This window comes from Neolamprologus multifasciatus, chromosome 15, assembly GCF_963576455.1.
Source record: "Neolamprologus multifasciatus chromosome 15, fNeoMul1.2, whole genome shotgun sequence".
In the NCBI taxonomy this organism is placed as follows: Eukaryota; Metazoa; Chordata; class Actinopteri; order Cichliformes; family Cichlidae; genus Neolamprologus; species Neolamprologus multifasciatus.
Genome location: NC_140453.1, coordinates 8931823 through 8950244, shown reverse-complemented (window position 1 = coordinate 8950244; position 18422 = coordinate 8931823). Strand labels below are relative to the sequence as shown.

Below are 18422 nucleotides of genomic sequence, written 5' to 3'. Positions count from 1 at the left end.
GCTGAGACTTGGAATGGCGCGAACACCGCTTCCTCCCGGGAACCGTGCACAAGTTGCCAGGGTGCCAGCAGAACCCCTGGTGTGCAAAATGTCTGTGTCGGGGAGGGTGAGCTGGACCGTGATGTCGAGGCAGGGGAGTTGACGGTGGGATCCTCCCTTTGGAGGGATGGAGGATTGAAACTAGCGGCCACTCCTATTGGCAGGTTGGCTGGGGCCAGGAATGTACCAGGCTGCGGACCTCTTTGCTGGCACTCCTCCTTCTCTCCCTCGCGGGTCAGAATGATCCACTGCCCACGCAGACAGATAGATGATTTGGCGCACATACTCCTCAAAACTCCCGAACATTAAGTCTGCTGGGTCCATAGTATGGTCATGATCTTTTGTCATAAACTGGGTGAGACAGGCAGGAAGGGAGGACCCAAATGCAGAACTCAGGATGTGAAACATGAAATCACAAACAGCTTTATTGCTGAACAAGGAACACTAACATAAACTAAACTGGGAATCAACTAGGCAGGAAGGCAGGCTTGGCAAACAGAACACACAGTATGGAATGAGAGAGAATGCGATGACCAGAGGAAGATGCAGACACTAAATACAAGACGAAAACACGGCAAAGACGAGACAAGAGACTATCAATGTAAAACAGGAGGTCCACAGGGATGTAGACTGACTAGAGGAACAGACAGATGCACATGAAGACAAGGCTGACCTAACAGGGGAGGAAACACAAAGGCAAGAACAAGACTAGAAATACAGAATAAACTGAATGGTATATTCATGCTGGACTAAGAAATATGAAATACACAGGCACACAGAGGGAGGGCAAAGACACACGGGGGAATCTAATAAACAAAAGCTAAACAGAACAACCTAGGTACTATAGAATAAACTTAAGACCAGCAAAGCAGATTTAAACATAATACAAAATGACAAAAACACAAGAAAACTCCAAACACTGGGTACATTGACCCAGGACCATGACAGTCTGTGTGTCCCTATAGATAAAAAAAAAAAAAAGACAAATTAATGTAATTAACAAAACAAAAGTTAGATTTGATGTACAATATAATAATATTTGTTACACTAATATAACAACTATGATTTCCAGGTAATGTGAGATTAACCGGTGGATCCACTCGTTGCGATGGAAGAGTAGAATATTTTGATAAAAACCAGTGGGGGACTGTGTGTGCTGAATCCTGGGACATGAATGATGCAACAGTGGTGTGCAGACAGTTGGACTGTGGGAAGCCTCATAAGCTTATTCAGCTTGGTCCTGGTACAGGACAGACCTGGACTGATCAAATTAATTGCAATGGAAGAGAGTCTGCATTGAATCAGTGTCCAAAAGAATCATATCATTGCAACAACGCTGCAGTGGCTGGTGTTTTCTGCACAGGTAAGAAAAACATGGAAACCCAACTCTGAAAATTTTTATTTTATGTAAAATATATATAAAACAGAATGTAATGATTTGGACATCTCATAAACCCATATTTGATTCACAATAGAACCTAGAAAATACAACTGCCTAATCCAAATCTGAAATTCTTTTTGAAAACATGGAATCTGCATCCTCCAAAATAAAGATGTGAAGGATTTGTTATCAGCATTTAGTTCAGTTTCTATTAGAAAACAAACTGCACCCTGTTTAGTTCATTATAGAATGAGCGTCAGTATCAATATGAAGGCATAAATGCCTATGAAACATCTGGAAGTAGATCAAAAATGGTGAAATGTGTATACAGGTTTTACAGCAACAGGACCCTCCATTAGAGCAGCAGCCAAGGGAGATGGTCCTATAATGGCATGAATATAGGGATGCACACATTGCCAATTTTACCTTATAAGAAGTATGGTTGAATCATTCCTGTGATGGACAGGAAACAGCAGAAACTCAGGAGGACTTCTCCTAATAAATATTACCAATGCTATTACCAATCCATGAAAAAAATAATAAAATGACAGAAAGTAGTAAAAATTGCACGGAGAGCCAGGATAAATAATCTAAAGTAAATGCACATGACTTGAAAGAAGGCAAAATGATTTGACGAAAGAAATTTAGATGGCCAAACAGGGGAGGAAGCTAATGTTTAAATGATGAGGAGCCCGGAAATTTCAGCAGGATTTTATTACCTAGGATGCCTAAAGTGCCCAGAAAAGGTGCACAAATTGATTTCTGATCTGAGAGGGGAAAGTTTGTGATGGCTTAAGATGAGTGAAAAGCCTGAATTTGGCTAGTAGAGAATCAGTAAGCAGACAATTGCCAGTCGCGCAGGCTTGTTAGACTAATAGAAAAGGTTGAGGGTTTTAATTATTAGCATTAGGGATGCTGGTTTGAGCGGAGAGTCAAGAAGACCTAAGGGTACATCTTTCACCATCTTACAATGCTATGATTGCAGCCATTCCCCACCTCTCTGTGAATGGTACTCATGGTCTCTGATCAATGGTCTTTGATCAATGATCAATGGTCTTTGATCAGCGGTTGTTGATTAATGGTCATGACAATTTGCATACTAATGATCAAGGAACTGACCTCATAACCCAAGATGATGCAACTAATAGCATGAACGTGAAAAAGACATGGAAACGATTGCAGGAAGGAGACTGCAAAGGAGAGGTACAGTGAGATTTAAAGTATGCGGCATGAATGCCGACTGGCCTCGAGAAGGCTGGGGAAAAGGTGATCCGACTAGACTAGTGATGTCGCGAACAGCTTGACAGCATGGAAAAGTGGGAGTGATGTGAAGCTTAGATTTAGCCGGCAGCACCTGGGAGCGGACAAATGTGAGACCATAGATCCTCCTTATTTAACTTACCAATAAGCTTAATTACAACAGCATGGCTATTGTTGAAATGACCAGCTTGCAATTCAGACAATTCACCAATTGTTGTTAAGAGAAGGGAGGATTCTACAGAATGGTAAACATGGTGGGAAACAATCCTTTTCCAAGTTTCTTTTAACATGTTGCCATAAAACTCAAAATAAGCTAATATTTTTCTTAGAGTTGTACATTTTCTCAATTTAAACTTCTGACATGTTTTCTATGATCTGTTATGAATGAAGTATGGAAATTTCTTCTAAAATGTTCTCCGTATTGTCTTATTTTTAAATACATTGTCTGAATTTAAATAGTGTACAATATACCTAAATACATCACAGTTGTTTGTTGGTCATTCTTCCATACCCGTGGCTACATACACTGTTTATTTGCCTTCACAGAAAGCTTGGCAGTCCGCTTGGTTAACAGTACTGATGAGTGCTCTGGAAGAATGGAGGTCCGTCATGGTGACCAGTGGCACGCAGTATGTGACACGGAGTGGACTCTAAGTAAAGCTCAAGTGGCGTGTGAGTTGCTGGAGTGTGGACGTGCCATGAAACGTCATGGTGGTGCATTTTTTGGCCGTGGCAGTGGGTCAGTGGTGGAGGCTAGCAATTCATGTTTTGACAGTGTGACATCTCTTCAGCAATGCTCAGTCAAAGGTTTTACAAGAGCAACCTGTGGGCATGAATATGATGCTGGTGTTCTCTGTGCAGGTAAACCCTTATTATTATGTTCAAAATTCAAACATAATTTTTGTAGAGATCACAAACAGTATAAAATATTGCTGTGATGTGATGTCACCAACTGTGGTTGTGGTGGTGGTGGGAGGGTAACTGGTAAACTACACGCTTATTTTTTTATAATAACATTTTTTAGCCACTGATTATACTTTGAAACAGATAGCAGAGCAGATGAATCTGTATTTTTGATTTGGTGCTGACTTCAAAACATGTACTCTTTCTGATTTAACCCTCCCATTTAATATGGCTTGAAACGGGTGCTGGGATTACACTGACTGATGTTTTGAATAGGCCTTCTCTCATTGTCATGGTTTCTGTTGTTTTTTTCCGTAGTTTGGATATTTTGGTTGGTTTATGATTTGGTGGTTTTCTTTCTACATTTTTAGACTTTTGTGTCTTTTAGTATTTTCCAGTGTGTCCTAGTTTAGTTATTCATATTTGTAGTTCTTAGTTTCTTGTCTAATTTTTTAGACAGTTCCTTGTATGTAGTCTGTCTCTTCTCCATTTCTGTCTGTGTGTCTAGTCTGTCTCTCTCTATTCTGTACTTCCCATCTTATTTTACAGACCCTCATCATGTGTTTTATTTTCTGTCACTCCCTTGTCTACAATTGTGGTCGACTGAACATATGTATTTATGGTTTTTGTTTTGGAATAGGCTGACTCTGCATCTGTCATTATTTCACACATTGGCTCACTATTGCTGTGTGATTTATTGCTTTTACTGAAGGTTATTCGCCATACCAATATCAACTAGATTTTTAAATCTTAATATAAATGAGTAACAGTAGGGTGGACAGTAGGTAAGGCTGCACTTTTCGCAGCGATCTCAGATAGAAAAGTATTCTGCGCAAATGTATAACAGGTCCGCAGCTCCGAAACCATAAAGGCATATAACCGTAAAGAGACCTCTGGCTAATACATCGGGTTCTGTGTCGGGCTCGTAGCCAAATACTAGCTTTACTTTGTTGTCTGGGTCAACTTTGTGTGTGTGACATGGGACGCGAGATTGAGACACAGACATGAGCGCCTCTTAATGCGTGTTTTGTTTGGGTTTCCACCGGCGTGGACACCAAAAATATAGAGTTCATAACCTTATGAAACAGGAAAATACAGCCGTGTAATCCGTTCATTTCAACAAAGTAACTGTATTTTGAATACCACCTTTTAAAACGGTAACTGTAACGGAATACAGTTACTCATATTTTGTATTTTAAATACGTAACGGCGGTACATGTATTCCGTTACTCCCCAACACTGATTGTGCAGCACGCAAGACTGGCAGTGCACAACGTGCTTTGAGGTAGCAACCAAGAAAGATATAGTTTGTCTCTATGAGCACCCGTGTGTACACCTGTGTGCACATCTGTGTGCGTGAGTGTGCATGTATTCAAAATGTTCCTCTACGTAACAATCTGCTAGAGCAGTGGTTCCCAAACTTTTTTTGCTGGGCCCCCCTTGTTTTACAAGAAAAATGTTCGCGCCCCCCCTCGCGCGCGCGCGCACGCACGCAAGAACACATCCTCCAACCACACACACCCATATTTTGCTCCATTGCGGTTTATTTCACACCTCAAACATTTAGTAAACAATTCAGAAAATACAAGTAATATGCAGGTAGCAAGAAAATAAACTAATAAAGTCATTTATGCTACGTCGGCACCTACACGGGTATTTTTAAAAACGCAGCTGTTTCGTCCACGTGTAAACGGCGTTTCGAATCACCGAGAATGGAGATTTTTTAAAACTCCTTTTTTGCGTTTATGTGTGGACGAGGAATATAGAGTTCGTCATGCAACGTCAAAGGTATGTGCCTTTTTTCACGTCACGCTGTGCGCCACGTTATTGTTTACATGAGATGAATTGCAGAATGGCAGATAGAGACGAAATACTGTTAATCTGACTATCTGCAGGTTTTACACGCTTACATATACATGCAGTTACTGTCCCTCCATTTAGAAAGGCAGAGGCATCACGGTGTAATTATTTTACATGTAGTTGTTTTTTTTTCCTGTGTAATAATATTCAACATTGCTATCAATACATTTTTCAAAAAATCCCTGTGCAAAATGGGTTCAAAAACATAAACAACTGTTGGATCCTGTTTGTCCGTGATTTGAACCGGGGGAACAAATCGTGGCAGGATCAGCGCTAGCATCTCCAAAATGTCAGGAGTAGTTAGTCATTACAACAAGTGTTTGTGAACTACAAATCAAGAATGTGGAATACTGTTTGTCCGTGATTTAAACAGCCCAGCGCTGCTCCCGACAAAGGGAAAACCAATCCTGCAGGGAGACCTACCTCGGCACTTGTGCAGGTGAAATCAAAGGGAAGATATGCTTCACCATATTTTCTAGTCTTTGGCTTAGAATGAAGTTGGTTTGGAAACATATTCAGCTATGCTTCATCTCCTGCTTTGCGTTTGTGTGGGCGCCCCGTGCTAGCAGTGTCCAAGCGTTGTTTTTTTTTGTTTTTTTTTCCCTTTTCATGCCGCGCCCCCCCTGCAATGGCTCTGCGCCCCCCCTAGGGGGCGGGCCCCACACTTTGGGAACGTCTGTGCTAGAGGGTGTGGGGAGCCATAGCCCCGTCCCCCAGGGCATGAAGCAGGCATGGAGGAGATCCAGGCCCCAAATATCTAGAGGCCCCCAAGAGCACGGGAGTCCAAGGAGGGGGGAATGGGTATGCATGGGTGAATGCACAAGTTGTGTAGAGCGCTTTGAGTGCTCAGATGAGTAGAAAAGTGCTATATAAGAACCAGTCCATTTCCCATTTCCCAATGTGAAGACAAACAGAAATGGACACTGTAATCACACTAACACTACCCAAGCATACTCTATACGTCAGGTCCAGGTACCCTCACCTCTAGAGGGGTAATCTACCCCTAGACCCAAGAGATTTTATCCTTTTCCCTCGGGCGGAGACAAGCAGACCATCCCCGGTGCTGCAGCAGCTGGGAGGCCCAGCATCCCAGACCCCAATCAGATGGCCAACTCCTCCTCCCAGCCCCCTGCCCTGATGAAGAACAGAGAACATGGGTGTGAATACCCCATACCTTTCTCCACCTGCTCATATTTGGTGTTGCTGCGTGCTGTTCTAAAGTGCATTTAAAACACGGGAGGGGCATGGTGCTCTCTGCCAGGGAGCAGCAGGTGTCAGCACGGCCCCTCACGAGAAGCTATTGAGTTCTTAAAAAACTGCGTGATGGAATCTTTTTGACAGCTTGTAATATTTATTGTTAATTCTTTAGTGATTTCCTCAGTTAAATCAACAATAAATGGACCTGAGCTTTAGCACCAAAATTTCCTGGTTACATTTGGTGAAAGACTGTGTTTTGGGTTAAAATACACCTGTTGCTGAAGTTAACCACATGTTAAAGTTTCTTGGACATACGAACAGTCCAGTATGAGCTATTCTCTTAAAAGGGGGACAGCCATTAACCTCTTTTGGTTGCATTTCTAATAATGATGGACCCTTATCAGCATACAGCATGTTGAAGATATCCTTAAAAAACTCTGGATTTAAAAAAGATTGAGAGATTGAAATATTCATCGCTAATACTTTAACGTGTGCCCTCAGGTAAACCACCGATAAGGTTTGTGAACGGCACTGACCGATGCTCTGGTCGAGTGGAGATTCTGCATGACGGCCAGTGGGGAACAGTGTGTGATGATGAATGGGACTTAAGAGATGCTGAGGTGGTGTGCAGAGCCATGGACTGTGGAACAGCTCATAGTGCAAAATCTAAGGCCTTCTTTGGTGAAGGCCAAGGAGAGATCTGGCTTTCTTCTGTCAACTGTTTGGGTAATGAAACGTCCTTCGGGAACTGCAAGTATCGCCCCTTTGGAAGATTATTGTGCAGCCACAGTGAAGATGCAGGAGTGATTTGTTCAGGTAAAAACTATTTTGTCATTAAATATTGTGTCTTTTTTAAATCTTTAGATATGACTTTGGATTTTTTTTTTCTGAGCAGAATTTCTCTTTTATTTATGTGGCATAACTGAGTCATGGCAGATCCAGAGGTCGTTGTTTAGAAACATCTTTATTATACGTGGCTGCAGCTCTCGGCTGTCAGCCACACATTCATCACACCACACGTACACCAACTTACAACACTGATTCCTCATGTTTTAACACAGAGGGCGTGATTGCAGATGCCGTGCAGGTGCATCCGCACGGCACCGCAGTCCATGCCCCACCACAATATATACATGTGCTCTTTATTTGCCTTCACAGAAAGCTTGACTGTCCGGTTGGTTAACAGTACTGATAAGTGCTCTGGAAGAGTGGAGGTCCGTCATGGCGAGCAGTGGCACACAGTGTGTGACACGGACTGGACTCTAAGTAAAGCTCAAGTGGTGTGCGAGACTCTGGAGTGTGGACGTGCCATGAATGCTCCTGGCTCTGCTTTTTACGGCCCAGGCAGTGGACCAGTGGTGGAGGCTAGCTCTTCATGCTTTGAGACTGTGACTTCTATTCAGCAATGCTTGAGCAAAGGTTTTACAAGAGCAACCTGCGGGCATGAACATGATGCTGGTGTTCTCTGTGCAGGTAAAGACTTTTATTATTATGTGTTCAAAATTCTGGCACATTTTTTCTTAAGGTCATAGATGGTATGAATGATGAGGGTAACCCTAACTTTCATCTGTTATGGAGCTTTGAGATAAGTGTTTTCACCATCACCATCTTGGTGCTTTGATACCCCCAGCGCGGGGTTACACTAACTTGTGACCTTGTTTTGCTGAGTTTGTTATACATACCAGTCACAAACTGGGAATTTTTCACCTGTAAGGCAAATGTTTTCACCAGTACACTCCTGACTATTATTTTAATCAATCTGACCTAACTGAATGACTGAGACCATGAATTCAGAATGAAAGTTTTCATGGGCATCAAGTTAGAACTCATTTTCCATCAAACTTCGGTAGGACAAGAGGCATTTTGCAAACCACAGATGTCACTTCCTGGTGGCTGTTAAAAAGCATGTAGGTTAATTTTTAAGAACCTGAAACTAATTTGATGTTTTGTTTTAACGTATGATACAATACATAATATAGAGGAATAGGGATGGGTATCGAAAACCGGTTCTTCTTGAGAACCGGTTCCTAATGTTTCAATTCCTTGGAATTGTTTGCCATTTTTGCAAACGATTCCCTTATCGATTCCAGTCTTCCCAAATGACGTCACCACGTTGCGGAGCGTCATTTACCTGGCAGGAAACACGGCGCCTAAGTGGTTCAAACGCTCAAAAGTTTGATTATACTTTACGAGAACAGATGACAACAGGGCAACTTGCAATACTTGCAAAGTAGATATTTCCTTTAAGGGAGGAAACACTACAAATATGCAAAAGCATTTGCTCACAAAACACGCGATAACCTTAAATGAATGTCATGTTTTTAATTCCACTCGACTCGTGAATCTCAACCCAGCAGCAGCGGTAACGTTTGCACGTCCTCTCCCGTTAATGCGGCAGGTAAATAATCAACTAACAGTGCATATTATGTTAGCGCGATCTGCCTTATTACAAAACCTGCTATTACTGTGCGCTGCATTTAGGTGACCATGATTAGAGAGACAGACAGAGTCTGGCTGGCTCAGATGCTGGCAGTTCTCGCTGCAGTCTACCGGTAGCGTCTCCTTTCAGGCCAGGATAGACAAATTTCACCAAGCAGTGACTAAGTTTGTGGTAAAAGGGTTGCACACAAGGGTTGCCACAGCAGATGCCCCCGATTTTCGGTAAGTGAATGTGTTTAATTGTAGGCAGGGACATTACTGGATATTCTTGTGTAATTGCTACAGAATAATTTATGCTATACTTTGTTATTTACAGAAGAATATTTATTTTATTATTTTACATTTACAATTTTTTTTCCTGGGGACCCTGTGACACCCCATTGAAGAGCCATAGGCTGTGGATCTCTTAAGATCTCACTGTTGGGTTTGTAAGGCCATGTTACTCCTAAATATCTATCTTGTTCAAAGAGAAGATATAAAACAAAGTTCTAAGCTAATCGACTTTAGTGTTCTCCTTTTTTAAAAAGAATCAATAAGAGAATCGATAAAGAATCGAATTGTTAAACAGAATTGAAAATGGAATCGGAATCGTGAAAATCTTATCAACACCCATCCCTATAGAGGAAATTCATCAGTATTTGATTCCACAAAAACTGAGGCATGAAAAATTGTGATTTCATTTGCACAATGCAAATAAATGCTTAGTTTGTTATTTTTTGAAAATACAATGTTTTATACATTATCCTGAACAAATTTTTAAAAAAAAGTCTACAGCACTTTCATGCTTGTAAGGTAAGGAAGTAGGTAAAACCAAGAGCTGCTTGGTATAATTTGTTATAAATTGGTACATGTAGGCTGTAGAGGTGCTTACAGGTTTGTTTTGTAAAAGCCAGGGTTGGCATTTCTTCCTTCACAGCTACCCTAATGTAGTTCATTAGTTTCTTATCTTACATACTATATACCTGAGTAGTATACACATTTAATGTTTCATTTTAAATAAAAGTGACTAAATGCTATATAATATCCAAGTAATATTACACGTAAGTAATTGTTATTTATTGAAAATCGAAAGAGTCTGTTAGTTGCATGTAAGCCATATGATCTACATATTAATGTGAAAATATTGTACAATATATTGTGCGCACATGTAGAGCACATATGTCTTTTGAGAACTGCATGTAGATGTTTGTTTTAAAGATGTTCCTTTGTATTTGTATTCACTCTTTCTGTTCTCCTTTGCAGAACAAGTCCGGTTGGTGGGTGGCTCAGGTGAATGCTCCGGCAGAGTGGAGGTCTTCTATAAAGGAGAGTGGGGAACTGTGTGTGATGACGATTGGGAAATGAGCGATGCCGATGTGGTATGCAGACAGCTTGGTTGCGGTCATGCCGTTTCAGCACCTGAAAGTGCTCATTTTGGTCGAGGCACTGGCCCTATATGGCTGGATAACGTGGAATGTTCAGGCCAAGAGTTTGCACTTTCACACTGTTCACATCCTGGTTTTGGAAAAAATGACTGTGGGCATGATGAAGATGCCAGTGTTATCTGCTTAGGTAAGAGGCATAGCTCATTTTGAACTGACAAATTAGCTCACTGCTTGCCATTTGGTTAATACATAACAAACATTTCATTTCTGTTTCTGTTGCTCTACAGAAGCCTGAAATCACGATGAATGAGGTAAACTGGAGTAACGGAAATGAAATTATCTACATTATAATAAGAGAACACATGCGTTTGATATTTCTCCCATAAATTCTCAGATCACAAATCTTCATCTACCCTAAAGTAGATATTAGGTCATACTCCTGTGAACATCAAAAGAAAATGGAAATGGAAATCCTCATGGAAATGCTTCTGACTTATATTGACTATAAGTCAATATAAGTACTATAAGTACTATATACTATATTGACTATAGATCAGTAACTTTGTGCTTTGTTTGCTCAGTTTTGTATAATTGTTGATAAATTTAACTATTTCTGATATACATACCATGATAAACAACTTTTTGCCTTACTGGAAAGGCCCAGCATCTCCCTGGTGTCACCTCATACAATGGTGATCTAAAGTCCCGACACAATATCAGTCACTTGAGGCAGCACCTTCCCTTGCCTCTGTTCATTCCATACCTGTGAGTTCTGTACAATAGAATATGACACCAAGGAGAGTAGATCTCTCTCTACAGTGTTAGCATCTCCAAAAAGTCCTTATGTTCTTTTTCAGTTGGGACCCTCTATATCGCTGCAATATAAACCATTTATTATAGACCTTAAGGTGACTTTTGTGATTTGGCATTATAAAAATAAAATGTAATTGAATTAAATATGGTTGTCCTTTCTGATTTTCTTGCTGATGATCAGCCAATAAAGTGCATTTGATTGACTGATTAACACCTGGCTGCCTCTTGCACTCTTAATTCCCATGGAAGCAGTAAGAATAAACTTGGAGGCTGCTTCTGCTGTTTGGGTTAGCGTTTGTTAAATAAACGACACACAGTGTAATATGTCGTGTTCAGCTGAGGTTGAGCCTTCAAATGGAAAGAGGGTGTACTTTATTTTTCAGGACTGTTTTTTCAATGCATGTGTGTGTGTACATCTCTCTCTAGAGAGAGAGAGAGAGAGAGAGATTCATTAATCTGTTACGAAATATTGAAGTATTTCATTATGCAAAAGGTATATTGAAAAACTATTTTTATTATGGGACATATAATTTTTTGCCATTTAATCTAGGGTTAAAGTTGATAGTACTTGTTAAGTAAGAAGTAATTATTACATTAGCTTAAATAATTTTACTTATATACTGTAAAAAAACAAACAACTAATCTTGTTTTGTAGTTTTACAGCATTTTATACAGAGCCATGAAAAAATATTTGCTATCTGCAATGATTTCTTTCTTTCTTTCTTTCTTTTTTTTAGCATATTTGCTACGCTTAAATGTTTCAGATCATCAAACAAATTTTAATTTTAGACACAGATAACCTGTGTCAATACAAAGTGTAACTGTTAAATGATGGTTTAATTTATGGGAGAAAAAAAGCTATTCAAACCTTATGTTTGACACCCACGTAACCTAATAACTGGTTGTTATTAGGTTCTTGCTGCCACCTTTTGGCAGCAAGAACTGCAATGAAGCATTTGCAAAAACTGGCATTGAGTCTTTCGCATCACCTAAGAAAGATCAGAACAGAATGTCTCGGCTTATTGCTTTTAGAACAAGGATGTCAAACTCATTTTACATCGAGGAGCACATGATGATGTTACAGTAAGTGGGCCAGATGAGTAAAACCTCACTTTCTGTTGGTGTAAAGAAATTTTACTACATTGTATCACTGAGATTTGTTAATATACGATAAAAAAAGTATCATTTAAATAACAAATCTCAGTTTTTCTACGTGATAAATTTGCAGAATTACAGAAAAACTTATGGTGGCTCACTGCCTAGACCAGGGGTGTCAAACTCCAGGCCTCGAGGGCCGGTGTCCTGCAGGTTTTAGATATCACCCTGGATCAACACAACTGATCATAGTTCATTACCAGGCTTCGGGAGAACTTCAAGACATGTTGAGGAGGTTATTTAGTCATTTAAATCAGCTGTGTTGGATCAAGGACACATCTAAAACCTGCAGGACACCGGACCTCAAGGCCAAGGCCAAGTTCGACACATTTGGCCTAGAATATCTGGTAAAGTTTTTGCTGATTGATGAAAATTCTCCCTTTTTTCTTAACAAAAATTTCTATAGCAGCGGGAATCTTCAGGGCCCATGACCCCTATACAGGAAGTCTTTTTCAGCATCCCTGATGCTAAGAAAAGAATAGAAGGAAATAATGAATTCCACCATGAGTACTGTGAGATGACACAGTACTCATAGAGATTATTTCAGCAGGATGGTGTCTCTGAGGCAAGTGGACAAAATTGAGGCACTTTATATTATTTATAATAAACCAGATGCATCTTCTGTTCATGCAGCTAACAAAATAGAACAGCGTATTAAGGGGGATGCTTTCTTGAAAACAAAGAAAACCAGTCATCCAGTATCAGAATATTCACTGTACTGTGTCCCTGTCCCTGAATCTCTGAGGGAGAGCCCAGCCATCCTTTGGAGGAAGCTAATTTCTGCTGCTTGCATGTAATTTCAAATGTTGCATTAGAAATTACCTGACAGTTAAAAAAGAACACAACAAACATTACTTCCTTTATGGTCACTCCTGTTCTGTAATGCTTATCAAATGTTATATGGTACCAAGGCCACAACTTAGGCACACCTGCACTTCCTCCGGACCGGCCCACTAACCAAGAGTAACAAACCTGTCTTGAAGAGGAAAGAAGTAGAAAGTACAGATATTAATTTTAAAATGTAGAGAGTAAAAGTAGAAAGTTGTCAGAATAATAACTACTCATGTAAAGTACAGATATCTGTAAATTCCACTTTAGTTCAGTGATGAAGTACAACCATATCAGGTCAGGTCTGGGTGACCATATTTCAGTAATAGCTGCTATACAATCATGTGGTTCAGAAATATGCTTCTTTGGGGAGAACTGAAGCCAGGTTTAGAACAATATATCTTTTAACTGTGACATTTCAAGTAACACAGTGTGATACCAAAGCTAACAGCAGCGAATAGATAGTTTTTACCCTAGGATGACTCTACAACCTTATTTCAAGATGGATTAAAGTTTACTCAATCGAAAAGAGTAGAGGAGAAAAATCTATTTTTCCATTTTTTTTAATGGAATGAAAGTGTGTTCCTATTTGTTTTAGAATCATAAAATTAGTGATTGTCCATTTGAAGCTGATGCTCAGGTGTCTCAACCCCCCACCCAAAAAACCCACATTTAGTTAATCTGGTCAGAGTCACGTGACTCCCAGCTGTCTATTTTAAGTTTTGAGTGTGTACTAAAATAAAAATAAGTATTCTAACATCTTACCGGTTTGTTTTTATTCAGGCATTACATGTATACTATTTTTATTAAGAGAAATTAAGCTTGTGTTTCTGTCACGTAGTGCTTGTGCTTAACTATGAAGCTTATTAGACGTTATGAAGCAGATGATGCGTAAAAGCGCATTTTGTCAGTGTTTAAGATACTTTTTTAAAATTATGTTTTTTCTTCCTTAAAGAAATCTACTGCATCACGTGTATTTTTTTAATATCATGTGTAATGTCTATTGCATTTATTAATCACAATTAAATTAAGAGGGGATGACAGTAAAAACCCCGGAGAGAAGATGTCATCAAGTACACTGCCATTCGAATGATCGCGCTGCGTCCGGACTCCCGTGTGAACTTACGAAGTCCAGACTGGCGAGAATGCGAGCACGGATAAGGAAGTGATTGTTTGCGGGATTTGTGGTGTTTTGGTACAAGAAATAGCAAACCAAGGTACGACACGCACTGGTTTTTACATAATCACGTTGAGGCAGGTACCTCATTGCACAAGCATTACGCCCAACCTATTCTAAGAGTGTAAATATACATTTAGAATAATTTTTTATTTAACTGTTTACAAATGTCAAGGAGTCACAAACAAAGGGAGAACACAATGACAAATGATAAATTTGATGAATAAACAAATAGACAACATTTTTTTCACTCCAAAATAATACAGCACCACAATGGTAGCCCAGTATCACACTGTGTGATACTCATGCATTTATTACTTCCAGGCTGGACTACTGCAATTCATTATTATCAGGATGTCCAAAAAACTCGCTGAAAACCCTTCAGCTAATCCAAAATGCTGCAGCAAGAGTACTGACAGGGACTAGAAAGAGAGAGCATATTTCTCCTGTTTTGGCTTCCCTTCATTGACTTCCTGTTAAATCCAGAATTGAATTCAAAATCCTGCTCCTCACATACAAGGTCTTAAATAATCAGGCCCCATCTTATCTTAATGACCTTGTAGTACCATATCACCCTATTAGAGCACTTCGCTCTCGCCCTGCAGGCCTACTTGTTGTTCCTAGAGTATTTAAAAGTAGAATGGGAGGGAGAGCCTTCAGTTTTCAGGCCCCTCTTCTGTGGAACCAGCTTCCAGTTTGGATTCGGGAGACAGACACTATCTCTACTTTCAAGATTAGGCTTAAAACTTTCCTTTTTGCTAAAGCATATAGTTAGGGCTGGACATATGATGGGTTTTTCTCTGTATCTATGAAGCACCTTGAGGCAACTTTTGTTGTGATTTGGCGCCATATAAATACAATTGAATTGAATTGAATTGAATAACTGTCACATGGTATTAAACAGAAGCTGTCAACTGAGCTCTTGAGTGGGAATTCATAATGAAGCAGTTTAATTTGTAGAATTAAGATGCTCTTCATGTTTTTGGCCACCAGATGCCACCAAAGAGGACTGTTTAATACCATTTAATAATTAACCCTTGCAATACAAGCTTCAATGCTTCAGAAAGCTTCATTTGCCCATCACTACTTAAAATGTGATATTGTATAATAGCCTAATGGAACAGAAGTGCTGTAGTTTGAACTTGCCCCCAACCACATCCTAAAGATGCTTGATTACATTACATTGCTGAAACCAGTCATCAGAAGATGGGTACACTGAGGTCATAAGAGGATCGTTAGCAGCTGCACTCAGGTAGGCTTTGGTGTTTGAAAGCTGCACAACCGATGCTAAAGGTCCCAAACTGTGCCAAAGTTCCCATATACCATTATACTACTAGCACCAGTCTGAACCGTTTATACAAGCAGGATGGATCTATGCAGTGATTTTCTCTTTTTCCCTATACCACATATTTTCCCTATACCACAGTAGGGTTTTGTTACAATCCCAGTAGATCAGCAGTTTCCGAAATAGTCAGACCATCCTGTCCGGCACCAACCACCATGTTCAAAGTCATTTAAATCCCCTTTCTTCCGCATTCTGGTGCTTGGTTTTAACTTTGGGAGGCATGTCTCTTTCCCTAAAATGCACTAAGATGCAGCCATGTCAAAGGCTGATTAGATATTTGGATTGACCAGCAGTTGAACTGGTGTAGCTAACATAGTGATTGGTAAGTGTATCTGACTTTATTTTCTGTGGGGAAACTGCAGTGGCTGCTATTGGAGTTGCCAAAAATGTTAGAACAATTCAAGCTGAAGTAGAGTGAGCATTTGAAAGTTAAAAATAGTCGCTAACTGTACAGTATTGCCTTTAATACATAATTTAAGGTCTTCAAAGTATTTGTCTTAAGGAAGTGCATGAGGTCCTTTCAACAGTCTAATATTAACACAAATCCAAGCCAATAACAAGATAAAAGTACTAGTGCTGCAATTGCTGTTCTAATTATAACTCTGGTATATACACGCCTTTCTACTTATTAGACTATTATCTTGTTTGTGACATGAACAGCCTGTTTATCAGACTGCACACAGTGTCTTCTTTTTCAGGTAGCTTTGTGATGTAATTTCCCATCAGAGAACCTCAGATCCTGTAATAATTTACCCAAATGTCAATATGTGTTTAACCTGCTGTCCTTTCAAACTCCAGTATTCTCTAACACTAGTTTCAAATTCTGCCATTGACAAACTTTGGAAATAGAAGATTGCCAAGACTCAGTTCAATTCATTGGGCCAGTTAGTACTTTCACGTTATTCACAGCCTCTGGTTGTGCTGGCTACAACCCATTTTTTTTCTTCAAACAGCCCCTATAAGGACATTTTCACTGCATGCAAGCTTTTAACAGATGAACCAAGTACTTCCCTCTGAGGACTGTTGACTGAGACTTTGTAACAAATAATATAAAACTGAATAGACAAACAAATGTATCTATTTTTTTCTATCATTTTATTCCCACACATGCGACTGAAGATGCTAAACTCTGGTTTTGAAGTATAAAGAAATGAATGGAGAGTGTTATAGAAATGCACACATGAACTTTAAAGTAATCAACCTAATATGTGACTTCATTTTATGCAATATATGAAAACATAAGCATAGACTTTGGCCACAAGTCTAAGCGCAACCACAAACCAAACAAAGCTGAAATATTTGGCCAGTCATCCACCCATTTTCTTAGCTATCACCAGTCTGTTGCAAAACTAATTAAGAGAGAGAAAACCATTCTCACAAACACACCTATAGTCAATTTACAATTAACAGTTAACTTAACATGCATGTCTTTGACTGTGGGAGAAGACCAGAGTACCTCTAGAGAGGACACAAAGGAACATGCAAACTTCAAGATTCAAACCCATAAGTTTATTGCTGTGAGGGGACAATGATAACCTTTGCTAACCACATTGGATTTTTCTGTCTGACAAAAATTGATTCACAGTATATCATAGGATATACAAAAATAAGTCAGTGTGGAAAAGCTCACTGTAGCATCCACAAGTGCAGGTTAAAGCACTGCCATGCAAAGAAGAAGTCATCTATGAACAGTCTTATCTTGGTCAAAGCTCAATTAAAATAGACTGAGACAAAGTGGAATATTGGTCTTTGGTCAAAGGAATCAAAATTTGAAATTATTTTTGGAAAACATGGACAACACATCCTCCAGACTAAAAAACAGAGGGACCATCCAGCTTGTTATGAACATTTAGTTCAAAAGCCCGCATCCCTGATGGTACAGGTTGCATTAGAGCCTATGGAATTGGCAGCTTGCAATGGAAACTCACCATCCGTGCAGTGAAAACACTAGGTTTTAGAGCAACATATGCGCCTACCTAGACAATGTCTTTTTCAGGTAAGGCCTTGGATATGCCAGCGAAACACTTCTAAACGGCACACTGCAACTATTACAACAGCATGGCTTCACTGCAGAAGAGTTCACATGCTGAACTACCTTTCACTACCTGAAAACATTTGAAACACACCATGAAATGAAAACTATAAAGATGACTCGTGACTGTTGAGCAGCTATAATCCTATCAGACAAGAATGGGACAACTACTCATCACCTCTTATTGCTCAATAGTTGCTCACGTCTCAAAAAAGCAGATAGGGCCATTTATTTGTAGGATCCCCTCTTCTTTGAACAAAAGTATGTAAATGGCAACACACTGGAAACAAACCATTAACTTTCTTCTCAATATTTGACATTTTCCTTGTTAAAATGTTGTTTTCTATCAGGAAAGCAAATATGAAGGAAAAGAAAGGAATACATTGAGAAGCATAGGCTGGAAAAAGAGGAAGTTAAGATAATGTGACGGAAATTGCTCCGTGTGACAACAGATAACAAAATCTGCCAAAATCAACTAAAATGCTGAATGGACAAATTAATTAGGAAATAGCAAGTAAAGAATGAACACAGCGTTCTTAGAAAACAACAAAACATTTAATCGAAAGGTCATTTTAAAGCAATAATTAGTCATCAATTTCTTATTAATCTGACTAATTAAAGTAATGTAT

The 18422-nt window shown here is 39.5% G+C and overlaps 1 protein-coding gene across 3 annotated transcripts in view; it reads left to right on the top strand.

Moving 5' to 3' along the window:
* The window catches only part of LOC146501529 (scavenger receptor cysteine-rich domain-containing protein DMBT1-like), a 47260-nt gene extending 35860 nt beyond the window's left edge, over positions 1-11400 (top strand). For 2 of the 3 annotated variants that reach the window (XM_085132102.1, XM_085132100.1), the window contains 6 exons: positions 1112-1402; positions 3227-3541; positions 7142-7456; positions 7799-8113; positions 10322-10630; positions 10731-11400. In XM_085132102.1, the coding sequence (XP_084988228.1) occupies positions 1112-1402; positions 3227-3541; positions 7142-7456; positions 7799-8113; positions 10322-10630; positions 10731-10738 (1553 nt within the window). In that variant the 3' untranslated portion in view covers positions 10739-11400. The remainder of the gene's footprint in view (positions 1-1111; positions 1403-3226; positions 3542-7141; positions 7457-7798; positions 8114-10321; positions 10631-10730) is intronic. The other variant, XM_085132101.1, reaches the window with a different exon arrangement.
* Positions 11401-18422: the final 7022 nt, after the last annotated feature.